The 24,611-nt window shown below is 39.5% G+C and overlaps 1 protein-coding gene and 1 long non-coding RNA gene across 8 annotated transcripts in view; one reads left to right on the forward strand and one right to left on the reverse strand.

Annotated features, from left to right (window-relative positions):
- BCAS1 (breast carcinoma amplified sequence 1) overlaps positions 1–24,611 on the forward strand; it is a 156,131-nt gene that overhangs the window by 68,090 nt on the left and 63,430 nt on the right. For all 7 annotated transcript variants that reach the window (XM_027847761.1, XM_027847773.1, XM_027847766.1 and 4 more), the window contains exons 5-6: positions 16,292–16,453; positions 19,896–19,940. In XM_027847761.1, coding sequence (XP_027703562.1) covers positions 16,292–16,453; positions 19,896–19,940 — 207 coding nt within the window. The remainder of the gene's footprint in view (positions 1–16,291; positions 16,454–19,895; positions 19,941–24,611) is intronic.
- LOC114032495 overlaps positions 1–24,611 on the reverse strand; it is a 33,670-nt gene that overhangs the window by 980 nt on the left and 8,079 nt on the right. Inside the window, exons 2-3 of the long non-coding RNA XR_003567841.1 lie at positions 4,052–4,094; positions 508–638 (exon numbers count right to left, since the gene is read on the reverse strand). This is a non-coding gene — a long non-coding RNA (uncharacterized LOC114032495). The remainder of the gene's footprint in view (positions 1–507; positions 639–4,051; positions 4,095–24,611) is intronic.

Consider the following 24,611-nt stretch of genomic DNA (forward strand, 5'->3'; position numbering starts at 1 on the left):
GTTGACTGCTCTTCCACCAACTGCTATGCCATGACTACTACCTATTTTCCTACCAAAGAGCCTCAACATCCCTTAAATTATAACATAATGGAGTGGAACTCTCAATTGCCTTTTCTAAAGAGAGGGGCTGATGATCTCACCCCTCAGGGATCCAGGGGTATTGCTGATGGACTGGAGTGATTCTTCCCTAATGCTATCAGCTCAGGCCCCCATTCTGGTGTGTCCTCCTTGAACTGTTAACCACCAGTTCCATTTAACCAATTAACATCAATCAGATTTTATAAGGAATATTGTATAAAGTACAATCATACAATCAAAACATTTCCCCTCCCCACAACCCCAGCCTCCCTCCCACAAACTCATTGGTTTAGGTTTTCAGACTACTGAATGGTAAGGAGTAAAACTACAACAATGAATCAAAAAGCAGTGCTATGGAGTGGAAAGTATGTATAAAAGGGCCATCCAGACAAAGTGCTCTGGCAAAACCTGAGTAGGAAATACTTTTACCTGGTTATATCACCCGCTTCTGAAACTTGTGACTGAAAGATCTAAATCAGGGCTTCTTAAACTTTTTCCACTCACAACTCCTTTTCCCAGCTCCTTTTCCCTTTCTGCAGCATTCGTTGGCATAGCGTGGCCTGAGGACATGCAAAGGGCAAAGTGCACATGTTTTGTGTTCAGAACCAAAGCTGTAGAAATTGCTCAATGCATGCCCGTTCAGAAACCTTTCATTATTGCCCATATGAGGTCATGACCCACAGTTTAAGAAGGGTTAAATAGGAACAAATGTGATTATAGATTTAATGACTCTGTCAGTTATTTATTCAGTTTGCAAACAGAGGGCTGACTTAGAAATCACAACTCTGAGATCCTGTAATTTACTTTATTTGCTATTCCAAAAGAAACCAAGTTAATAACCTCTGTATCATGTGTATGGGGTGTGTGTGTGTGTGTGTGTGTGTGTGTGTGTGTGTGTGTGTGTGTGTAGTTACAAAGGAAGATTTTTTTTTATGCTAGGCGTGGAGTCAGGAGGACTTAAGTTCAAATCAGAACTCAGACACTTGCTAGCTGTGTGACCATGGGCAAGTCACTTAACTTCTGCTTGCCTCAGTTTCCTCAACTGCAAAATAAGATAATAATAGTACCTACTTACCATGGCTGATGTGAGAATCAAATGAGATAATATTTGTTAAGCACTTAACACAGTGTGTAGCACATAGTAGGTGCTTAATAAATACTTACTCCTTTTCCTTTCCTCTTTCCTCTCCCTGTACATCGGTTTCTTCATCTGTAAAGTGAAGGAGTTGGGCTAGATAATCTCTGAGATTCCTTCCCAGTGTAGAGCTGTGATCTTAATGATCATTCTGCAATAGGTTTCATTTTGTTCTGTTTGTTTCCTTTTGTTTTGTTTTTGATACTGAGTTTCCCTATCTTGCCCAAACTGGAAGTACTGAAGCCACTTTCTGGCTGATCCCAATACTAATTGGCCAGAAAGCTTTAAGTTGCTCCCTTTGTCCAGCCTGGGCTGATTTAACCCTGTTTAGGCAGCTTGCCCCACTCTGCTCTCAAGAGTTCACATATTATATTGGGTATTGGAGCTATACTGCAACTGAGAACTCCAGAACTCAAGCAATCCATCAGCCTCAGTCTTGCCAACAGCAGCGGCTACAGACACGTGACAACCCCATTGGCTACTAAAAAGTTTATAGTGTGTCATTGCTGGCAACTCTTATAGTTACTATTTTGACTGCCTATCAGGCACTGTGCTAAATGCTAGTGATACAAAGCCAAAAATGAAACAGTCTCTGGCCTTAAGGAATTTCCATTCTACTAAGTGTATGCAAATTGTAAGTAAATACAAAGTATGTGCAAATATACACAAAGTAATTATTGGAGGCACGAATCAAGATTAGCTTTGTTAGAAGCTGTGGATTTATAGGGGCAGAGGTTAGGTAGGAAGTGAATTCTAGACATGGAATATTCTATACCAGGAAGAGCTAGCCACTGGCTAGTTTGACTGGAATGGAGATTACACAAAGGGGAATAATATTAAATGACTGGAAAAGGAGGCAAGAGTCACATTTAAAGTGGAAGACTAAATACCTTACTGAAAATTGTGTTTTAGTAACAGGCAACAGAGAGCAGCTGTTTTCCCCATTTTGTCAGTTTCATGAGTGAGTCACTATGGCAAAAATTCTCAGAAGAATCAAAATTCAGGTGAACCACAGGGCACACTCACTGGAAAGGCACATGGTGGGTGAAGAAGGGCTGCTACATATTACCAGAAATGAGTTGGACATAAAAAACATTTTATAAATAACATGCATATATGGAAAATGCAGGACAGATGTGGAGTGGATCATAGATAGAAAGCTTGAGTAGCTATATTAGTCCCCTCAAGTTATTAAAACAGTAAGATGCACAATGGAAAGGGGCTTTGATATCATGGGACCTGGAGTTCAATACTGACTGTCACCATCTACACCTGGATGACCTTAGACAAGTCACTTACACCCTAGGCCTCACTTTCCTCATCTGTAAAATGAAGAAGAGTGGATTAAATGACCTTTAAGTTCCCTTCCATCTCTAGATCTCTGATTCTATAATATCTCTGAGCCTCAATTTTTTCATCTGTAAATCAACTAGATGGCCTCTAAGGTCCTTTCCAACCTGTCTGTTTCCTATGATCCATGCTCCTATGATGATGTGGAGTAGGTCCTCCATGGAGGATTTATGAAAAAACATTGATAAAAATCCCATAAAATGAAAAGGCATGGGGGGGGGGGGGAGGAAGCAGTGCTACAATCTATATGAGTGGACAAAGGACCCACATGGCTGAGATCATTCATAGATTCTTCTGAATATCTGAGGTTCTGGCATGACACCTTTAAGTAGATAACGCTTATTTATAGGTTGACATGAATTGAGCAAAAACAAGTTAGAGTGGGACAAGTAATCACTTAGGACTGCTAGTTTATATTTTTCCAAAACCCCAGGATTACAGCAGAGCAGACAAAACAAAGGCTTCATCCCTGTCCTTGAAAAGCTTACAACACCAATAAACAGATTTGGTTTTTTTTAACAGTTGTTTAGTTTTTATTTCCTTCTTCTCTGTTTATAAATTTACTTTTCCTTTGTGGAAAAACTAGAAAATAAATGTCTTCACTTCCAGCATTGACCCACCCCATCCTTTGTTTTGTCAATCTAAGCTTACCCATATGCTGATCACCCTGTTTCCATGGTGGGGAAAAGGAACAAAATAAATATTGAGTAATTGTCTAGAGGTCCCTGCAACGTGGGAGAGGCTGGGTCTTATCCTGTTGCAATATGTAGGTGGGATAAGAAATGGAATTTTCCTTTTCATTCTCTAGATCTGCAGTTCAAACTATCTAACAGATGTAAAAGTGGCAGGAAGGTTGTGTTTTATATAGTCCTGTTCTCTGAGGGGGAAAATTCTTTGAGGCTGAACAGTACCCTAGGCATGGGACTTAAGCCTGCAAAGTCAAAGAGTTAGTAACACACTGTAATGGAAAGGATGGCACACTCAGGAAACCCAGGCTCAAATCTGAACCTTGATGCTTTCCATGTGCTCCTGGGCAAACTTTGGTGAGTCTCAGTTTCCACATCTGTAAAACGAGAACACTACTTACCTGCCTGGCAGACCCATTGTAAGTACTAGATGACCTCTGAGGTCCTATCCAGCTCTAAGTTTATGATCCTATATACATTACCCTTAAATTGGTGAACTGTGGATTCCTCTAACTCTTTTAAAGCTTCCAGAGGCATGGGTAGCCTACCTGAGAGGGTTCCTCCTTGACCAAATCACAGAGGTTCACACCACCTAAAGCCATCAGAGAACATAGTCCACCTTATTTACACATTCAAATAGTTTTAGCTGACTACCCTCAACTTAACACCTTGTGACTGCATTAATTGAGGGAGAGGATAGGACCCCTTATCTCCCATTACTATTATTAGAAATGTGTTACAGTAGAGAGTGTTAGATTTGAAGGCAGAGGCCCTGGGTACACATCCTGTCTTTCCTACTTACCTTGGCATTTTCACTTCCCCTTTCTTGACTTCAGTTTCCCCATCTGTAAAATGAGGAGATTGGACTAAATGTCATTATCTCTAGGTCTCTTCCTGTTCTAAATCCCATGAAATAGGACACTCAGTTATCAATCAGAGAATCTGGACAAAGCTGTCACTCATAACAGATCAAAGGATTCAGAGATGGGTGTGACCTTAGAGATCTAGTCCATTCCCCTCATTTATTCATTTCAGATCATTTTTGTGAGGAATCTTGATTATCTGAGATGTCTCAGTTTTCCATTTCTCTATAACAGTGTAGATATAGCTTAAAGGAGGCTGCATTCCAGATTGCAATGCAGCCATTAAACAACTATAAATTATGGGGAAACAAAGGGAGACATCAGGAAAGCCATATGGTTCTTATTACATATAATCATATTTTGCTGGGGCATCCTTTCAGTGCAGCAAATTGTCATCTGAGCTAATGCTCTTGGATGTTTGTTCTTTGAAGACAAAGGGAAAGAGAGAACATAGGTTATCTCCTCTATACATAAAAACTCAAAACTGGTAGAATGAACACCTGGACCCTTAAATGAATAGTTCTGCTATTTCTTGAACAGCATTTATCTTTGTGACTGACAGTCAAATATTCTCACGGCCCAGTCATTAGACTGTGAACTCATTGAGAGCAAGGATTACCTTTTGCCTTTCTTTGTAACCCCAGAGCTTAGCACAATGTTGGTACATAGTAGGTACTTAATAAGTATTTATTTGCTCACATCACCAAAAAAGGATTTGCTTTAGCTTTAGAGTGAAATGCAATCATACTAAGAATAGCATAGTAATATAGCTGTGGTGATGAATGATACTGAAGAACAGGACTGGGTGATAAAAGTGTTGGGAATACAGAGACAAGAACAGAAGAGTCCTTTCCTTCAAGGAGCTTACCATCTATTGAGGGAAACAACAAAAATATATGTATAGCATTTAAAAAGAAATAAAGAAAGCATGAAAGACAGAATGGAGAACTGGCCTTTAATTTAGGAAAACCTGGGTTCAAGTGCCTGGGGAGGGGGAGACAGAGACAGACACAGCGAGAGAGATAAAGGTGGAGAGGAGAGGAAAGAAGAGGAGAGGGGAGGGGAGATGAAAGGAGGGGAAGACAGGGAGAGAGACAGAGAGAGAGACAGAGACAGACACACAGAGAGAGAGAGAGAGAGAGAGAGAGAGAGAGAGAGAGAGAGAGAGAGAGAGAAAGAGAGAGAGAGCTAGTGCCCACTTGCCAAGGAGTGAAGTAACATGCCTGTGATTGCACAGTGTAGAAACCAAAACTCAAATTCAGTTCTCCTTATTCCAATTCCACCTCCCTTTCCAATGTTACCATATATCCTCCGAATTTTGTGGGTTATCATATACTGCCCTCTTTCATTATTTAATTCCTTTATATATCTGGTCTCCTCCAAAAAAATTCCCAATTTTTTTTAGGACACATATTGATTTCCAGTTCTATTTATCTAACCCTAGACCATTCCCTGAGTTCTGGCCCCTTATCATCACCTACCAGATATTTCCCACTGGATGCCCTGGGTAGGCATCTCAAACTCAACATGGCAGAACACTCAGTTCCTCAGCCTACTCATTTTCTATGGGCTACTCCTGTACCCCACCTCAGCCACTTACAAAGATGGTCATATCCTCGATCACCTACAAACATACTACCTCTAAGTTCAAAAATTCTGAAGTACCCTAATCTGACCATAATCTATTGATTTTTCACCTCTTCCTATGACTTCCCTTACAAAACTCAACTCTTCATCCACACCATGACCTCTAGTACCTTGATTCTAATTCTCTTCCAGGGTATCTCTCCCGCATTAACCACTCTCTTCTTTTCCTCATCTTGACCCTTTGGCAAGCCAATTCAACTTTGCATTGTTCCCTTCTATTGATTTCCTAGCCCACTTAACATATCACCAGTTATGCCCCACTAAGCCTCAGCCTTGGATCACTCCCACCAGTGCCTGGCATATGTTGTTGTTCCATCATTTCAGTCATGTCTAATTCTTTGTGACCCTATTTGGGGTTTTCTTGGCTAAGATACTAGAGTGGTTTGCCATTTCCTTCTTAAGCTTATCTTACAGATTAGGAAACTGAGGCAAACAGAGTTAAGTGATTTGCCCAGGGTCACACAATTAGTAAGTATCTGAGGCCAGATTTGAACTCAGAAAGATGAGTCTTCCTAACTCCAAGGCTGACAGTGTCCACTGTGCCATCTAGTTGCCCCATTCATCATCTAGCTGCCTGGCATGTAGTATGTGCTTAATAACTGTTTATTGATTGAATGATTGATGTCCAGAACAGGACTACTCTCTAAACCCATTCCCCTTCCTAACTTCTCTATGTCTGTCCAAGACAAGTCTTTCCTTCTAGTCATCTAGCTTCTCAAATTCAGTGTCATCCTGTCATCATCCCTCACTCTCCCTCACCTCCCATTTCATTTCCAAATCTTGTTGTTTCCACCTCCATATCATCTCTAATATCTGTTCCCTTCTCTCTATTCACAACATAACCATAATAGTTCAGGATCTCCTCATCTCTTGCATGGACTAGCTCGCACCATCTTCATGCATAGAAAACAAAGAAGAGAAGCAGAGTGGGGGGGGGGAGAATGAAGGAGGAAAGGAAAGAAGTGAGAAAGGGAGAGAAAAAGAGAAGGAAGAAAGGAAAGGGAAGAAGGGAGAAAGCGAGGAAGGAACATGCATAAATCATTTACTATCTGCCAGGCTCTGTTTGGGGACCACTACGGTGGTATAATGGATAGAGTGCTAGGCCTGGAGTCAGGAAGACTCATCTCCCTGGGTTCAAATCTGGCCTCAGACACTTACTAGCTGTGTGAATCTGGGCAAGTCACTTCTCCCTGTTTGCTTCATTTTCCTCAGCTGTAAAATGAGCTGGGGGAGGAAATGGCAAACCACTCCAATATCTCTGCCAAGAAAACCCCAAATGGGGTCACAGAGAGTCAGACATGACTAAAAAACAACTTAACAATAGGCTCTGTTTGACCATATCATTCCCCTATTCAAGATCATTAGTGGTTCCCTATTGCCTCTAGGATAAAAAAAAAATATATGAACTCTGTTTAGCATTCAAACTACTTCACAATCTGGATTCAGTTTACCTTTCCAAGCATATGATTCATTACTCTCCTTCATGAACAGTACATTCCACCCAAACTGGCATACTTGCTGCTCCTCATATGCAACATTGCATCTCCTTTCACCATGCCTTTGCATAGGCTATTCCCCTTACCTGGAATCCATAACCTTGTCAACTCTACTTTTTTTGGAAAATTACTCTTCAGAGGTCAACTCAAGTCCCAAATTCTATGTGAGGCCTTCTTTAAAAAGAAAAATACCTATTCCCACAACTGCTCATGCCTTCCCTCTCCAATTACTTTATATTTACTAGCTATTTGTTTTGTATTTATTCAAATATGTATGTTTCTAATAATAATAATAAACAGCTAACAGTTACTTATGTCTTGTTCCATGCCAGGCACTATGCTAAGTGCTTCATATTTATCATCTTATTTGATCCTCACAACAACCCTGGGATATAGGTGCTGTTATTATTCCCATTTTACAGATGAGAAAAACTAAGGCAAAAGGCAAATAGGGGTTAAGTGACTTGCTAGAGTTACGCAGCTAATTAGTGTTTGAGGCTAGATTTGAACTTAGGCTTTCCTGACTCTAGACCCAGCACTCTATCCACTGTACCACCTAGTACATATAGAATATATATTCCCTATAATATATACAAAATATAATGTATATATGTGTGTGTGTTCCCAATAGCATATATTCCCTATAGGATATAACTTCCTCGAAGGCAGGGGCTGTTTTATTTTTGTCTCCTCAGTATCTAGCACAGTTCCAGGCATATAGTGGGCAATTAATCCATGCTTCTTTACTGATTGATTGACTGGCTTGAAATTCTAACTCTGCTACTTTCTACCGTGAAGACTTAGTCAAATCACTTCCCATTCTCCTTACCTACAAAATAATGGAGTTATGTCTTTAATATAATAGTGAAGTTTAATAATAATGTTGATCATTAAGGTTCCTTTCAGTTCTAGATTTGCAAGAGAAAAGTAAATATTTCAAGATGAAAACGCATTCTAAAAATGCAATGAATACAAATTTTTGAAATTCATGCATTAATGAAAATGTATGCACTAATGAATATGCCTAATGAAAATATGCATGAGAGAACAAAATATCCTCATATTTACTTTTCAACCTCTTGAAGTCTAAGTAAGGTCAGCTGGCTGCATACAAGTAACACAGATGCTTCAGGGCACCACATAGAAAGAAGAATGTCAGGAATTTAGTAAAGATTTGGACACAGCAAAGTCCTGGGAGAATGAGCAAGTGGTTTCCTTCTGACTTGAAGGGTCATGGCTGACAGTGTTAGTTTCTTGGGCATTTTTGCTTGTTTCACAAATGCACCTACATTTGAAATCATCCTTCATATTTTACCTTAGTATGTCAAAGGACTATTTCCCTCTTCATTCATCTCTGGATTTACAAAGCTTGCATTGTTAATCCTCCCAGGCAATAATGCTTTACCACAGTTTGCAGATGGAGGGCTATAAAACTGTCACTGTGCAAAAAGCCCAAGGAAACAAGCAGATTTCCTTTCATAGATAAAACAGGTCCCCTGTGTCTGTGACTCCTTCTTAAACCATGTGAAATCCTTGGGCTAGCCAAGGATAAAACTGGGGATATACTTAATGAGGGGAAAATTAGAGATATACTTGATGAGGGGAAAAACATATCAATGAAGTGGAGATGAAATAGAATGGAAAGAGGAATGGAAAGAGCAAGGACTAAGTTGGATGAGCTCCCACTACCAAAGCTATCTGTGTCAGGGGTGTGACACGCCCTTTGCTGTGTTGGTTTAAGTTCATATACTGAGCATTCAAGAGGATGTTTATTTAATCTTATGCACGTGGCCTGCAATTAGGATACACTACCACCAAGTGACCAGTGATGCCTTGGATATGACCTCATGTTTGCTAGATTTCATAATTGTAGTTAATTAAAAAGCAATTAGCACATTTTCCATTCAAAACACTTAGATTTTATTTTAAAATGGAATCCATTATTGGAAACAGTTAATCACAATGGCATTAAAGGTTATGCATACAAATATATAGCTTTTTTTTTTTTTAAGTGTGAGAGGCAGCATGAGGAACTGAATAGAAAACTGATCTCTGAGTTAGGAAGACTTGGATTCAAGTCTGTCTTCTGATATAAACTGGCTCAGTGACAAGTCATTTAATCTCCCAGTGGCCCCAGTCAATTCTTGAAAATTATAAATTGCAGAGCAGTTATGGATATGCACCAGTGGAGGGAGTTTCCTTACCAAGATCACACTGATGAAATCGCCAAGTCTGGTTAAAAGGAGGAGGGGGAAGGGAGGGGAGTATACTTTTCTTTCACTTTTAATTTAAAAAAAACACTTTGGTACCTCTCACTAGTCCTTGAATATATCCCCATACCAATCCCTTTTCACAATCTTTGATCAAAATATGCTTGTGTAATTTACTTTACTTTTCTTATGTTAAAGTCAATATTATTTCTAAGCATATACAGAACCCTAAGGCTTCTGTAGCTCACCACATATCAAGTCCCTATTTCTCTCTTAGGAGTTCAGAAGAGTGAAAGATCATGGGAGTAGTTAAGATGTCACAATGGATAGATTTTTTTTTTAATATACTGGGCCTGGAATCAGGAAGACTTTTGTTCAAATCTGGCCTCAGATCTGGCCTTCCTACCTGTGTAATCGAGAGCAAGTCACTTAACCTCTGTTTGTCTCAGTAAAATGGGGATAATAATAGCACCTACCTCCCAGGATTGTTGCAAGGATCTAATGAGATTATAATTGTAAAAACACTTAGCACGGTGCCTAGAACATAGTAAGTGCTATACCAACGTTAGTTATTGTTATTGTTATTATTATTATTATGGATATATTCAAAGAATGCTTCAGGGACAAGATGAAACTTGATCTATCCAAAAATCAGCCTAGCTAAGTACAGAAGAACCCAGTATCAGAACCATGTTGTTGTTCAGTCGTGTCTCTTTGTGATCCCATTTGAGATTTTCTTGGCAAAGATACTGGAGTGGTTTGCCATTTCCTTCCCCAGCTCATTTTACAGATGAGGAAACTGAGGCTAACAGGGTTAAGTGACTTGCTTAGGGTCACATAGCTAGCAAGTGTCTGAGACCAGATTTGAACTCAGGAAGATGAGTCTTCCTGACTCCAGGTCCAGCACTCTGTGCACTTTAGTGCCACCAAGCTGCCCATGGATCAGCCTAGCTAAGCACAGCAAGGTCCAGAACCAGAACAATAATACTAATAATACGCAGCATTTCTGTAATGTTTCAAGGTTTGCAAAGCACTTTATAATTGTCATCTTATTTTATCCTCACAACAACCCTGCAAGTTGGGTGCTAATCTATTATTATCCCCATTTTACACATGAGGAAACTGAGGCAGACAGAGTAAGTTACTCAGGGGTCACACAACTATTAAGCGTCTGAAGCTGGATTGAAACTTGCTGCCAGATGATTAACTTTTTCTGGCCACAGCAATGCATGAAAGTATTTACTAAGGCCTGGAATGGTTGCGATTTGCACAGGTAGAAGTTATGCCAACACCTGAAACACAGATCCTGCAAACACTGAAGCTTCCCCAGTTGTTAGTGTTGGCCCACCCCCAACCAAATTACTTAGTATTTATTTTGAATTTATTATCTGGGTAAGCTTCTTGAGGGCAGGGACTGGTTTTCTTTCTATAATTACATCCCTAGTACCTAGCCCTGAGCTGGGCACTATGTAACTACTTTGATGTTTTTCTAATTGAATTGGATCAGTGGCTGTGGGGTTGGATTCGTGATTGATCTACCTAGTCCTTTCCAGCAAGCCAGCTAGTCAGTCAGTCAACAACCGTTGCCAGGCACTTATGCAAAGACCTGAGGAGACAAAGAAAGGCACAAACACAGTCCCTGTCCTCAGGGGCGTGACGTTTGAATTGAGGAGACAACACGCAGGGTGGTACAGTGGAAAGAACTCTAGCCCTGGAGCCGGGAAGACCCGAGTTTAAATCTGATCCGGACACTTATTAGCTGTGTGACCCTGGGCAAGTCACTTAACCTCCATTGCCTCAAAAAACAAAAAAACAAAAAACAAACCATGATCTATGGAGAGGCATAGTAATCTCAGAGGAAAGGTACTGGGGTTGAGGGGAGGGAGGAGAGGCAGGAAGAATTTCTGCAGAAACTGGATTCGATCTGAGTCTTGAAGTAAGCCTGAAGGTTGGGGCAGCTAGGTGGTGCAGAGCATAGAACTCCGGCCTTGGAGTCAAGAGGACCTAAGTTCAAATCTGACCTCAGACATTTAATACTTACTAGCTGTGTGACCTTGGGCAAGTTACTTAAGCCCATTGCCTCATCAAAAAAGTGAAGAAAAAAAAGTACAGCGTGTAGTGGAATGAGGTGTTGCATTGTTGTATTTGAGTAATAACAAGGCTAATGTTGATGAATCTTAGAGTACATAGAGGAGACTAAAGAAAGTATAAGAGGAAAAGAAAAGTAGGAAGGGGAAAAGGTATGAAGAGCTTTAGTTAGAGAGTTTGATATTTGATGCTAGCAGAGAACCACTGGAGTTTAATGAGGTGGAGGAGGGATTGAAGGGGGAAGGACACATGGTCAGACCTGTGCCAGCTCCAAGAGCCTAGGATTCTAGAATTTGTTGTTGTTGTTTGGTTGTTTCAGTCATGTTAGACTCTCCATGACCCCATTTGGAGTTTTCCTCACAAAGATACTAATAGTTTGCCATTTCCTTCTCCAGCTCATTTTACAGATGAGGAAACTGAGGCTAACAGGTTAAGTGACTTGCCCAAGGTCACACAACTAGTAAGTGTCTGAGGCTGGACTTGAACTTCCTGATTCCCAGCCCAGTGCTCTATCCACTGCACCACCTCATTGCCCATTCTAGCATTTATGGGTGTCTATTCTTTAAGTCTTCTGAGGAAAAGATGTTGCCTTGTTACCATTCCTAGTACATAATAAATTTTTTAGTGTCAGAGCACTTCCTGCTCTAAATATACTCAAAGCTTACCTTTGCAGGTACATCATATAAACCTATACGCTAAGTACAAAGGAAAATGTTGTTGTAAAACCGTAACAAAAATTACCTTTGTTCTAATGAGCATTGAAGAAACAGGAAAATTATTGCATTAACTTTCAACTTCTAGCCCACATAGTTGAGGTCACCCAAGAGATAACCAATTTTAATGCTAATCATCTGGCATTAGTCTGCCTTGAATGAACTCTCTAGAACACAATTTTTATACCTCATTTATAATCAGAAATTTTCTAACAGAGACAGCTACAACTCTGGAATAATTTATTCCTTGAGTTGCTGATCACATTACTTCTTAGAAAACAAAGCATCTTACAGGGAAGGAATCCAAGGTTGTAAAAGAGACAATGCAAAGTCCCAGAGCCTCATGCTTTAGACACAGACCCTCGTTCTTTAATGAAAAGCTAAAAGTGAATCAAAAGTAGCTGAGAAAGACTTCATGAAACTACAAGCAGAGCCAGAATATTAATTTAGGTCTCTTGACTCCAAACCGAGAGCTCTTTCCATAATAAGAGGGACTGTCCCTTCTTTCATTGATACCTAACATCACTTAATAGTGAGCAAGTTGAATTTGGGATAATTAAGAATGACCTAGGGTTGAATCCTGTCTCAGTTACTAGTTGTGTGACCTTAGGTAAATCATTTAACCCAGATTTCTGAGCCTCAGTTTCCTCATCTGTAAAAATTGGGATGATAATAACACCCAGGGCAGCTAGGTGGTGCGTTGAATAGAGTACAGGGCCTGGAATCAGGAATACTCATCTTCCTGAGTTCAAATCTGAACTCAAGACTCTTACTAGCTGTGTGACCCTGGGCAAGTCACTTAACCCTGTTTGTCTCAGTTTCCTCACCTATAAAATGAGCTGGAGAAGGAAATGGCAAGCCATTCCAGTTTCTTTGACAAGAAAACCCCAAATTGGGTCACAAAGAGTTGGACAAGACTGAAAAATGACTCAACCACCACAATAACAAAACTCACTTTAGATGGTTGTTAGGGAAAACAAATGAGCTAACGCATGTGAAGTGCTTTGCTAACCTCTAGCTACTATATAAGTGTAAGATATTATCCTCTAGACTGTGTAGACAATATTTACATGAGAATGTTCACACTCAACTGAAATGAATAAAATGCTCAAAATCATGCTAAGCACTCTGAAAGCTACATAAAAAATATGAGTCAAGTTTCCTTCCCTTAAGGATCTTACAATCTACTTGGAGAAATAAGACTAACATACATAAGGCAATAAAAATGTTATAAACAATGATATAATTTCTACACCCAGACAATGTGGGAATTTGTTTTGCCTAAGGATGTATATTTGTTACAAGTATGTTCTTTTTTTTTTTTTTTTTGATTCGGGGGCATGGAGGTGGGAAACGGTTCACAGGAAGAAAGGAAGGAAGGAAGGAAGGAAGGAAGGAAGGAAGGAAGGAAGGAAGGAAGGAAGAACAAAAGAGAGAGGGAGGGAGGAGGAGGAGGAGAGAGAGAGAGAGAGAGAAGACTATTAAAGATTTTTTTTAAGGTATACAGAAAAGAATAGAAGGAAAACCAGAAGGAAACACAGACAGGGAAAACAGCTTGAAGGTAACACATTGAGCTTAGTAGATAGTAGAGATTCTCGGTCTGATGTATCATCATTTCTTTCTGTTTTACTTTGTATATAGAAATGCTCATTTTATTTGGTTTGTAAAGTTCAGGATAAAAATAATTTTTTAAATAAATAATGGTATACAATCAAATTATTCCCTAAAACTTTCAATGACTAGTTGTGACACACGGGTAACTAATGGTTTTCAGTGGCTAGCCCAGAAGAGTGCAGTCTGTAATATGTTCTAAGAAGCCAGAAGTCTTCTAGTTCAGATTTGGTAATGGATAATGTGTCTCTTAGCCTAGGACCAGCCTCATTAAGTTTGGCAAGGGTCAGTATCAGAGATCTGTCCACCAGATGATGAATTTTGAGGAATCACAACCACTATGAAGACTGTCTATTGTGGCATTGGAGGGTTGTGATCTCAATTGATGGTTGAGAGAATACCTACACTGATAAAATCCTATATTCCTAAAGTATCAAAAAATACAATCAAGTAATAAGTAGTATGAGCCAGACTATAAGTACCATAAGAGTACATCGTATATGATGAAGGCTCAAGAGATGTAGAGACTTGCCCAATGTCACAGAGCTAGTGATGGTCAGGAAGCTGGTGAGAACACAAGTCTACTGACTCCTAGAGCAGCACGCTGCCTGATATCATGCTGCAGAATAGTAAGACAAGGCAGGTGGGGAAAAGTCTGGACAGTTACTCAGGAACCAAGATACTCACAAGAACTAAAGGGCAAGGTAAAGTACATAGGGGAACAGATAGGAGACAACCACACCAAGAAGATCTGGATTACTGAAATAATCCTGTCTCAACCACAGAACTTTTGCAGTTCCCATTAAGACAGCCAGTTCCCAAGAGAGACAAATCCTGACACCCACTTTGTAAGGTTGGAACAGTTTTGCCCATGACTGCTCTGTGCAAATGTTCCCAAAGATGCCCAGTCCTACAGAGGGAAATGTGATCATAAGGGGAAGGGGAAAGAGGTCCAAAATGGATAGCTGGGGGAGTTAGGTGGCATAGCAGACAGAGCACCAGCCCTAGAGTCGGGAGGACCTGCAGTCAAATCTGGCCTCAGACACTTACTAGCTATGTGACCCTGGGCAAGTCACTTAACCCCAATTGCCGCCCAAAAAAAAAAAAAAAGATAGCTGCCTAGAGAATAGCATACAATGGAGTACAAAGAGGGGGCATTTTGAAATATTACTTACATAAAGGTACATGAGAGACATCACATCCCAGTGGATAGAGAGATGCCCCTGGAGCGAGGAAGACCAGGGTTCTAGTCCTGCCTTGGACACATACATACTGGCTATGGGACTCTAGGCAAGACACTTAACCTCTCAGTGCTCTAGAGAACTCTCTAAGATCATAGAAATCAGAGAAGATGCCAAACCGCACTGAGAGAAGGAACTTCCTTATCCAAGAGTTCCTAGGATACCAGTGAAATCATAGATCTACTCATTATCCCTCTACACATATTTTCATGCCAGAAAATGCTGTTCTTCGTGGCCTGTAGGTATTTACTCTGCGATAAGCCACACAAAATGCATTGCACTGCCCAGGGAAAGGACCTCACCTTTCAAACCTTTTCTAGAGGGCAAACCTAGATGTTTTGTTCAAGTTCTGGCCACAGCTGACCAAAAGCATGGGCAATCACAGATTTGGAACCCACCAATCACCAACCAACCAACTGATCAATACATTATAGCTTCTTATGTCAGTTTTACCACGGCCCCTAAAGCTACAAGGAAAGATGATCCTTCCAAGAAAAGCAGATAAATGACTATGCTCCTTCATTTATTCCTTCACTGAACATTTATTGTGTGCCTGCGACGTACTATGCACTGTGCTAAGGGCTGACACACAAGCAAGCATGTGACCTGGATCCTCCTAGGTGAGATGTCAGAAAAGTTGTCATTGTCACATCCATCCTTCCTTATGATAATGACAAACCCTGAGAATTCTGGAGCACAGAGATGCTAGAAAATGTAATTCTATCCTTCCTTAATATTAAAACTTAGCATGGAAATTCCAGCAGATCAATCAGAAGGGTCTCTATGGATAGACGCAAAGAATTTAGGCACAGAGGCTACAAAGATTAAAACTACTGCCACCCTATTCCTGCCGGGCTTTACAACTGCTTTGTAGAATTAGTAGAAAAGAGTTTTTGTTTTGAAAGCAACTTGAACTGTTGTGTTTGTTGTACTCTGGTGGCTCAGAACAATGAGCTTCCAACCAAAAACAAATGCTGAATATATTAGAAATTGAGAAAGGGGGAAGGGAGAGTGGATCCTGTAAAGACATTGATTGTTCTATATATGTAGGCAGCATAAGTATGGCTGGAATTCGGGTGTGCGAGGGCCAAGGGATGCAAATGACAAATAATACTTTGCCATTCCAGTACACATTCAACAAGCCCAAACTGTGAAAACTCTGCTTGCTTTTAGGACTTAGTTGACAGCAAGGAAAAGAGTGAACAGGAAAACCCAGTGGGCGTCAATTCCTCAGTCCCTGAAGATAGAGGGCAACCTGAAATTGTGCAGGAGAACCCCCAGACTGTAAATACAACAGAGAACAATAATTCCGTCATGAGTTTCTTTAAAACACTGGTAAGTATATTTCTTTCCTTTTTCCCTCAAGCTTGTATTTTCTTGAAGTATTTATTGGTTTTGGTGTAGTGGAAAGAGCTTTGGCCTAGGAGTCAGGAGATCTCAAGTTCGAGTTTTCCCACTGACTATCTGTGAGATGCTGGGTTGTTGTTCAGTCGTTTCAGTCATGTCCAACTCTCCATGACCTCATTTGGGGTTTTCTTGGCAAAAAATGGAGTGGTTTGCCATTTCCTACTCCAGTTCATTTTGCAAATGAAGAAACTGAGATAAACAGGGTTAAGTGACTTGCCCAGGGTCACACAACTAGTAAGTGTCTGAGACCAAATTTGAACTCACAAAGATGAGTTTTCCAGACTCCTGGCCAGGTGTTGTATCCACTGTGCCACCTAGTATCTCTCTATACATCACTTTCCTCACCTGTAAAATGAAGGGGGATGGTTTGGGTTAGCTAGTCTAAAAGGTCCTATCCACTAGAAATCCTTTGATGATCAGTTCTCTGAACTCCAGTTTCCTCATCTATAAAACAGAGATGATTCTTGTACTAACAGTCTCATAGGATGGTTCCAAGGAAAATTCTGCTGTTATTGGTTATAGAACCCAAAGTCTAAATGTGTACAAAAAGGAGTAAATCCAGACCTGAGGCTATCAGCCTCGCTGAACATAAGTAACTCAAAAGTCCTATTCCAAACATGTATGGGAAAACCAAAGATTTCTACCACTTGTGTTAAAAAATGAAATCATCCTCAGATATAGTACAGTCAGGTTCATTATAGCCAAAGTGAAATAGACAACTGCAATAATTAACACTAATGACTAAAGGAAAAAATACCCAAATCAGACTAACAAGTGACTAAAAAATTTTTGTATGATACTTTACACATTGAAATTAAGTACTAATACTAAATACTAAACTTATTAGCTAAGTTTAGTTGGTCATTTTGATGCTCAATGTTGTTTATAAGAAAAGATTTAATTTTTTTAAATTACTTGAATCATTTTCATCCCCTCAAATAATTGCCTCTGTACCTAAGACAATCAAATGTACCTAGGAACTTAAATTTAGAGCTAGAAAGGACCTTAGAGGACATATAATAATGGTGATAATGTCAGCTAACATTTATATAGCCCTTATAGGTGCCAGGCATTTGCTAAGTGCTTTATAATTATTAGCTCATTTGATACACACAACAGCCATGGGAGGTAGGTGCTATTATTGTCCTCATTCTCACAAATGAGGAAAATGATAAAATAAAGGTTAGGTGATCTGGCACAGTCACATAGCTAGCAAACACCTGAAGTAGATTTGAACTCAGATCTTCCTGACTCCAAACCCAGTGCTCCCACCACTATACCACTTGGCTGTCATCCAGTCTAACCCCCTCATGTTCTAATGAGGAAAACTGAATCCCAAGAAACTATATGCTTTACCCAATGTCAAATAAATGTAAAAAGTAATCGAGGTATGATATGAACCCAGGTCCTTTGACTCCAGACTCAATAATCTTTCTATGTACGAAGTTGCCAAGTGATAAGCCTTGGTTTTTAACAGGCATAGCAGATCTTACACATGCAAATCAGTGTTGTCTTTTAACACTCCCAAAATGTTGCCATTGCTCAAAATGTTTTCAGGGTTCCTATTTTGAAACTATGTTCAGGGCCAGTTTGTGAGCCACCCAACAAAATTAGTTGCATTTCTTTATAGTCACAACTCATTTTAACCTAAAATTCTGTTCCTTGGCTTAATGGAAAGAGCACTATACTGAGAATCAGTAAATCTGGGTTCTAATGCAGACTATACCACAAACTCGTTATGTGATTGTAAATGAGTCACTTCCTCCCTGTGGGTTCTTATTTCTTCATCTCTTAAATGGGGGGTTTGAATTAAATGAACTCTAAGGGCCCTTCCAGCTCTGAAATCCATCACATCAATGATATGAGATGAGTTTGGTCTGCCACTTCATTGGCTCTCAGTGATTTCTGGCTATTTCCCTTCCAATCAGAACCACCCTTTCTATCACTAAGAATATTCTACAAAATGGACTCTAGGCTCATCCCAAAGTGTTCCAAAAGTGAAAAATCTAAACATGTTCAGAATAATGGTACTATCACTGTAATAAGTGTTGTTCCTCTGGTGTTGACTACTGCCAAGGTGTTGTAATCTTTGATGGATAAGAGAATAAGGGCTCAGAAAGTATTGTCAAAGACACTGCTTTCATTGACCTTGGGTGCAAAATCATTAAGCCCAAATTCTTCTGTTTCCCTTTTGTGTGCCTGAAACCTTAGGCAGCTCACAGCACAGAACAATGCACAAGACTTCTCTTTAAGGTCATATTTAACCCAGAGGAACACAAATACAGACACCAAGGGAAAATAGTCCAAGTAACCTAACTCCTCAAAGTCAACACCTTTCTGCAATAACGAGCTCTCTCCCACTCCCTTGATCTCCCTTTTGTTAAAGTAAGGTCCACTGGTATTGTATAATGGGCCGGCCTAAGCATTAGTTTAGAGATTTTGGCTCTCATTGCTTTAACATTTTATCTATATAAAGTAAGAGGGGAGGGAAGGTTTGTGTGTGTGTATATATGTATATTACATATATCATGTGATTACATGTATATACACATCTATGTATATTCATGTATATAGTGTTTATGTACATATATAGTATATAAACATTGTGCATTGTGTATATATAGTATAAATATATACACCTATATTTAGTGTATATATGTATATGTGTGTTTATGTATATGTGTGTGTATGTATATGTATATAAATATGTATATACTATATTGTATATGTGTGTGTGTGCCATGAATCAAGAAGACCTGAGTTCAAATGTGACCTCAGACACTTAGTAACTGTGTGACCCTGGGCAAGTTACTTAACCTCTCTCTGCCTTAGTTTCCTCAACTATAAAATGGGGATAATAATAGAACCTACTTCGCAGGGTTGTTGTGAGAATCAAATTACATAGTATTTGTAAAGCACTTAGCACAGTACTTAATGTATAATAGGTATTTGTTGAATGCCTGTTCATTTCGCCCTTCCCCCTTCACCACCTAAAGGAAGCCTCAGAATGGGAGAGAAGCTGATACACACTTTGGGTTATTGGAAGCAATTATTGCCTTCCTACTGCCATACCTCATATTCCTCTCCTTCTTCTTCCTGGTAACAAAAAACTTTGAAAGGGACAAGGTGATTTATGCATTACTTCATTTACAAGCCTAGCTCATCTTGTATTTGTGTGAATATATAAGTTCAGGTGCATTTGTTTTAAATAACAGTCTTACCTTGAGTCACCAGGTACATAAAGGATGGGGAACCTAGAGAACTTAGTATAGCAAGTGACTGTTATTTCTTCTCTGATTCTTTATCCTCTATGGCAAACCAAGCAACTCTGAAAAACAATGATTTTTTTTTCTTTTCTCAAACATTTAAGGTTACATCTAACAAAGCTGAAACTAAAACTGATTCAGAAGACAAGGTAGGTAGTTTTATACATCTCTGTGTGTGCCTGTGGTTAGGTTTCAAATAACTTTTATTCAGCTAACATTTGTTAGTTATCTACTATGTTCAAGGCACTAGGGATGCAAAGATGCAAAATGACATAATCTCTAACCACAAATAGTTTACAATCGAACAAAAGGATTATAAATATAGATATACTTATATGTTACTTTATAACAGAGAAAAATGTATAATGATGTGCACTTCCCTGCTAGGTTCTTATTTTAAGTTGTATGTACATGTAGTTGGGTATTATAGAAGCATATCTCATTGAGCTGTTACAAAATAGAGTATATAACAGTAATGGAAATCAAAGTTGTCATTTTCCCACTTGAGTCCCTGAATGGTAGCCTTAATGTAAAATCAAATAATTGAGCATCTGGATGACAAACTCTTTTATAGATTTAAGTGTTTAAGGAGAAATGCCAGTGTTCTGTGCTTTGGCTATTCATTGTGCAAGCTGTATACCTTTAAAATACATCAAAACTTATTTTCTCAAACTATTTTAGCAGTGGTAAATGTTGATTTCAAAATGAGCTCACACTGATCCTTCTTATTTATGCCTACTTGATAAAAGATGCAGCTTTTCACTACAACACTTTTAAAAATTCTTATTCTAAAATTATCTTGATTGATCTAAGATTTTTTATAGTAAATTTTACTCACAAGGTGTTTTTTTTTTGTTTTTGTTGGTATTTTTCCTTTAGCTTAATTTGTGTTACTTGGTTTGGGTCACACACTTAAATTGCCAGAAATAAATTAATGAAAAAAAATTTAATGTATATGTGTATATAATCCCCATATGTGCACATATAAATGCATAACAAGGTAGAATATTAAAGGGGCAAAGGAAAGGACCAGGAAAAGTCCTTTGTGCACATTTAAGGAGAAAGAGATCATTTTCAGCTGAGGGAATCATGAAAAGCTTCATGGAAGCTGGAGTTTGAGAGAGTATTTCAATGGGTATACACGTGGACAGAGTACTCTCCTAACATTCATCTATACAAATGCATGGAGGTTAGAGAATGCAGGGTGATACCTTAGATCAGTCAGTAGTCCAATTCACCTAGAATATAAATTACATGAAAAGATATTGTATGAAATAAGACTGCAGTGGTGACTAAATGCCAGACTATGGAGGAAATTAAATGCCAGGTTACAGAATACGCATCTTATATTGCAGTAAGTCGAGAGTCACTCAAGATTTATGATGAAAGGAATTACATTGTCCTAGGTATTAATAAGCATTGTAGAGGGGAGAGACTGGAAGCATGGAGACCAGTAAAGAAGCTTCTATAATAGCATAAGTGAGTGACAAGGAGAGACTTATTAGGGAGATAACAAAAGGAATAGAAATGAAGGGACAAAGGGAAGAGATATTGCTAAGGGCAGTGCTATGCCACCATAGTAGATCCTCCAAGGATGGGCATATCATGATAAACATGTGAATATTAGTCTAGGAGTGAGATAGAAATGAGAGAGAGGGAAAGAGACACAGAGACAGAGACAGAGAGACAGAGAAACAGAGAGAGACACAGAGTCTCGGTGACAGAGACAAAGATAGAGAGACTAAATTGAATAAGTTGTAGAATAGAGGATGACCTGCATTGGTAAAGGGAGTTTCTTTGTCTGGGAGCTCCCTATATCAATGAAATGACAGATCCAGTACCCATCCCTCTATTACTGAGGTAAAATGAATAGAACCTGGCAACTGACTGACTTTAGAGGGTAAAGAAGAGGTTTTGACTGGGAGGATGGTGGTTCTTATCTATCAAAAAGAATCAGGGAATCTGAAAAGAGCAGATTTGAGAAAAGAAACTGTTATTTTTGTTTGGATGGAGGTTGAAGTACCAGCAGAATGTCCAGATAGAGATGTCTCTTAGGTAGAAATACAGGGACAGGAACTTGGGGGAAAGATTGGCCTGCATACATATGATATGTGTACACACATACATACACACACACACACACACACACACACACACACACACATAGAAACACAGGCATACAAGCCCACACACCCACATCTTTTGCAGTCATTTGCATAGATGAGATGAGCAAAGCTCTGGGAATGAATGAGATCATCAAGAGAGACTATAGAGAGAAGAAAAGAGCTAAGGATAGATGGATAGAGCTGGGGAGGGGGGCACCGCAGGAGGGGAAGAGCAGTTAGGGAAGTAGAGAAGAAACTAACAAAAGATCAAGCAGAACTCGGATATGTCATATAGTAGGGACTTAATAAATGTTTGTTGACTGTTGTTGACTAGGAGAAATGGGATTGGGCAGAATCTTTAAAAGGAGGAGTTGGTCAGCAGTGGCAAAAGGATAAAGCCTAAGAAAAAAGTCAAATATGCCAATTAAGAGTTCATTACTCATATTGAAGGGAACCATTTTTAGTCCAGTTGTGAGGACTAAAACCAGATAGTAATGAGTTGAGGAATAAGTAAGTAGTGAGAAATTATAAGGAACAAATGAAGACTAGTCCTTCTAGAAGTTTAGCAATGAAGGGAAGGAGAAAGAAAGGATGATGGACTGAAAAGGTAGCAGCATTGCAGGCAGGGTTTTTTGTTTTGTTTTGTTTTTAATAAAGGAACCCCAAGCAAGTTCATAAGCAGAAAGGAAAGATTGAAAGGATGAGCCTCAGCAAGTATAGTCCCCATACTCTAAAACTAAGGGGAAAGAAACAAGTAAGCAAGCAAGCAATAAACATTTATTAAGCACCTACTATGTACCAGGCACTGTGCTAAGTGCTAGGGGCACAAATAAGAAAAAGAAAGACAGTCCTTGCCCTCAAGGAGTTTATTATAATCTAATAGGAGAAGACAGCACACAAAATGAAGGTGAAAAGTTGGGGACTGGTGGAAGTAGAGAAGCCAGTCAGACAACTCCTGAAGTAGTACAGTCAAGTGAGAAATGAAATGTCTGAGCTGGGTTCTCTCCTTAAATGGAGGTATGGAGTTCCTGGCCCCACCCTCCAATAAGAGAGGCAGAGGGTAGTGATGAGGCAGAGAACCAAGGCTGACAAGATGTAGCAGGATGATGAGGTTATCCCAATAATCAGCTTCTTGGGGCATCATAGAGAAGTCAGTCAGAGAAGTCCCAAAGTAATACAGTCAGGTGTGAAATGAGAAATGAAAGAAGAGAGAATGGGTGATGTTATAAAGACGTTTTGAGTTATGGAGAAGGAGAAATGAGGGAAACATGACAGATGATCTTTGTCTTCTTAGTAAAATAGAAGACAAGGTCATCTGCAAAGAGAAGGGGGGGGAGGAGTGATGCTGGGGACTTGAGATTTGAGAAAGGTTTGGGACAGCCACGATGTGATAAGGAACAAATCAAGAATGAATAAAGGGAGACCTGAGTTCAAATTCGGCCTCAGACACTTGACAGTTACTAGTTGTGTGACCCTGAGTAAGTCACTTACCCCCAATTGCCTCACCAAAAAACAAACAAACAAAAAAGAATGAATAAAGGAGAGCCCTGTGCAACAGTGAGAGCCCAGTTGAGATTGGATCTTATAAATTTGTAGCAGCCTCGGTCAGCATGGTTTCATCACAGAGTTCTAGTAGAACTCTGTGTATCAAAAGTAGATGAAGAAAAGAGTGGAGGTAGCTCAGGGTTGGTGACCAGGAAAACACAAAAAGGCAGAAGGATAAAGAAGCAAAGAATTCAAGGACAAAAGATAGTGCATTGTTAATATGGCGATCTGTAAGAGTCAAAATTGTGGAGGAAGAGAAGTGAAGTCAGAATAATGTCCTGAAGAATGAAGGGGACATAAGGACACAAAATGAGTTAAAAGTTCCAGGAGGAGAGATTTGGTAGGAGAAGAGGGAAGTCAAAAGATTATGATTAGAAAGAGGAACTTCATAGTCAGCTCACCCCTTGGGCAAATATAAGGATGAGGAGAGGGTGATAAAATCAGACAGCATCCAACAGGAAAGATGTTGTTGATGATAGCGTCAGGACAGCGTGGAATTGCAACAGAGAGTAGAAAGCATGTGACCTCCTCCTGCTAGCCCCTGTGAGTCAGGGCTTTGGACAAAGGATCATCCTAGTACCAGAGGGGATAATGGGAAAAGATATGCTGTCTGTCTTCAGCGATGATGTAGACTTCAGTTATCAGCAGATGAAAGGAATGTAAGAGGAAGAGTTCTAGGGTAAATTATCATTTGACCACAACAGAATGGGGTTCCAGAGGTGGACAGAGGAAGATATGGAATGGGCAGGTGTAGGGCCAAGACAATAGGTCCAAAATCATGGAGAGAAGTAGCAATGGGAGGAGATTTTAGCTTTGATACGTGTGTGATATTGAATGATGGGAATTTATGGAGCAAGAGGTTGAGTGTTGCTAATGAAGGGCAGATAGAACCCCAATTAAACAGGAGCTTACAGGCTAAACTGGTTTGAAGGAAGCTTTTTTTTCCCATCTCCCACTGTTTGCATGTGTGTGTGTATTGTGTGTATGTGTGTGTTTACTTCTGTATCTTTGCATCTAGATTTTGAATAAATGAATGAATGAAGGGTTTCCTCGGCTATTTCAGACAAGTTGTCAGGGTGTCCTATAGGCCATGTGCTCTTAAGCTGATGACCTTGATGGACATTTCACTTCATTCTCACATGCAAGTCATTTTGTTAATCAGCTGTTGTT

The sequence above is a fragment of the Vombatus ursinus genome, unplaced genomic scaffold (assembly GCF_900497805.2).
Source record: "Vombatus ursinus unplaced genomic scaffold, bare-nosed wombat genome assembly UNPS02000580.1, whole genome shotgun sequence".
NCBI classification, from domain to species: domain Eukaryota; kingdom Metazoa; phylum Chordata; class Mammalia; order Diprotodontia; family Vombatidae; genus Vombatus; species Vombatus ursinus.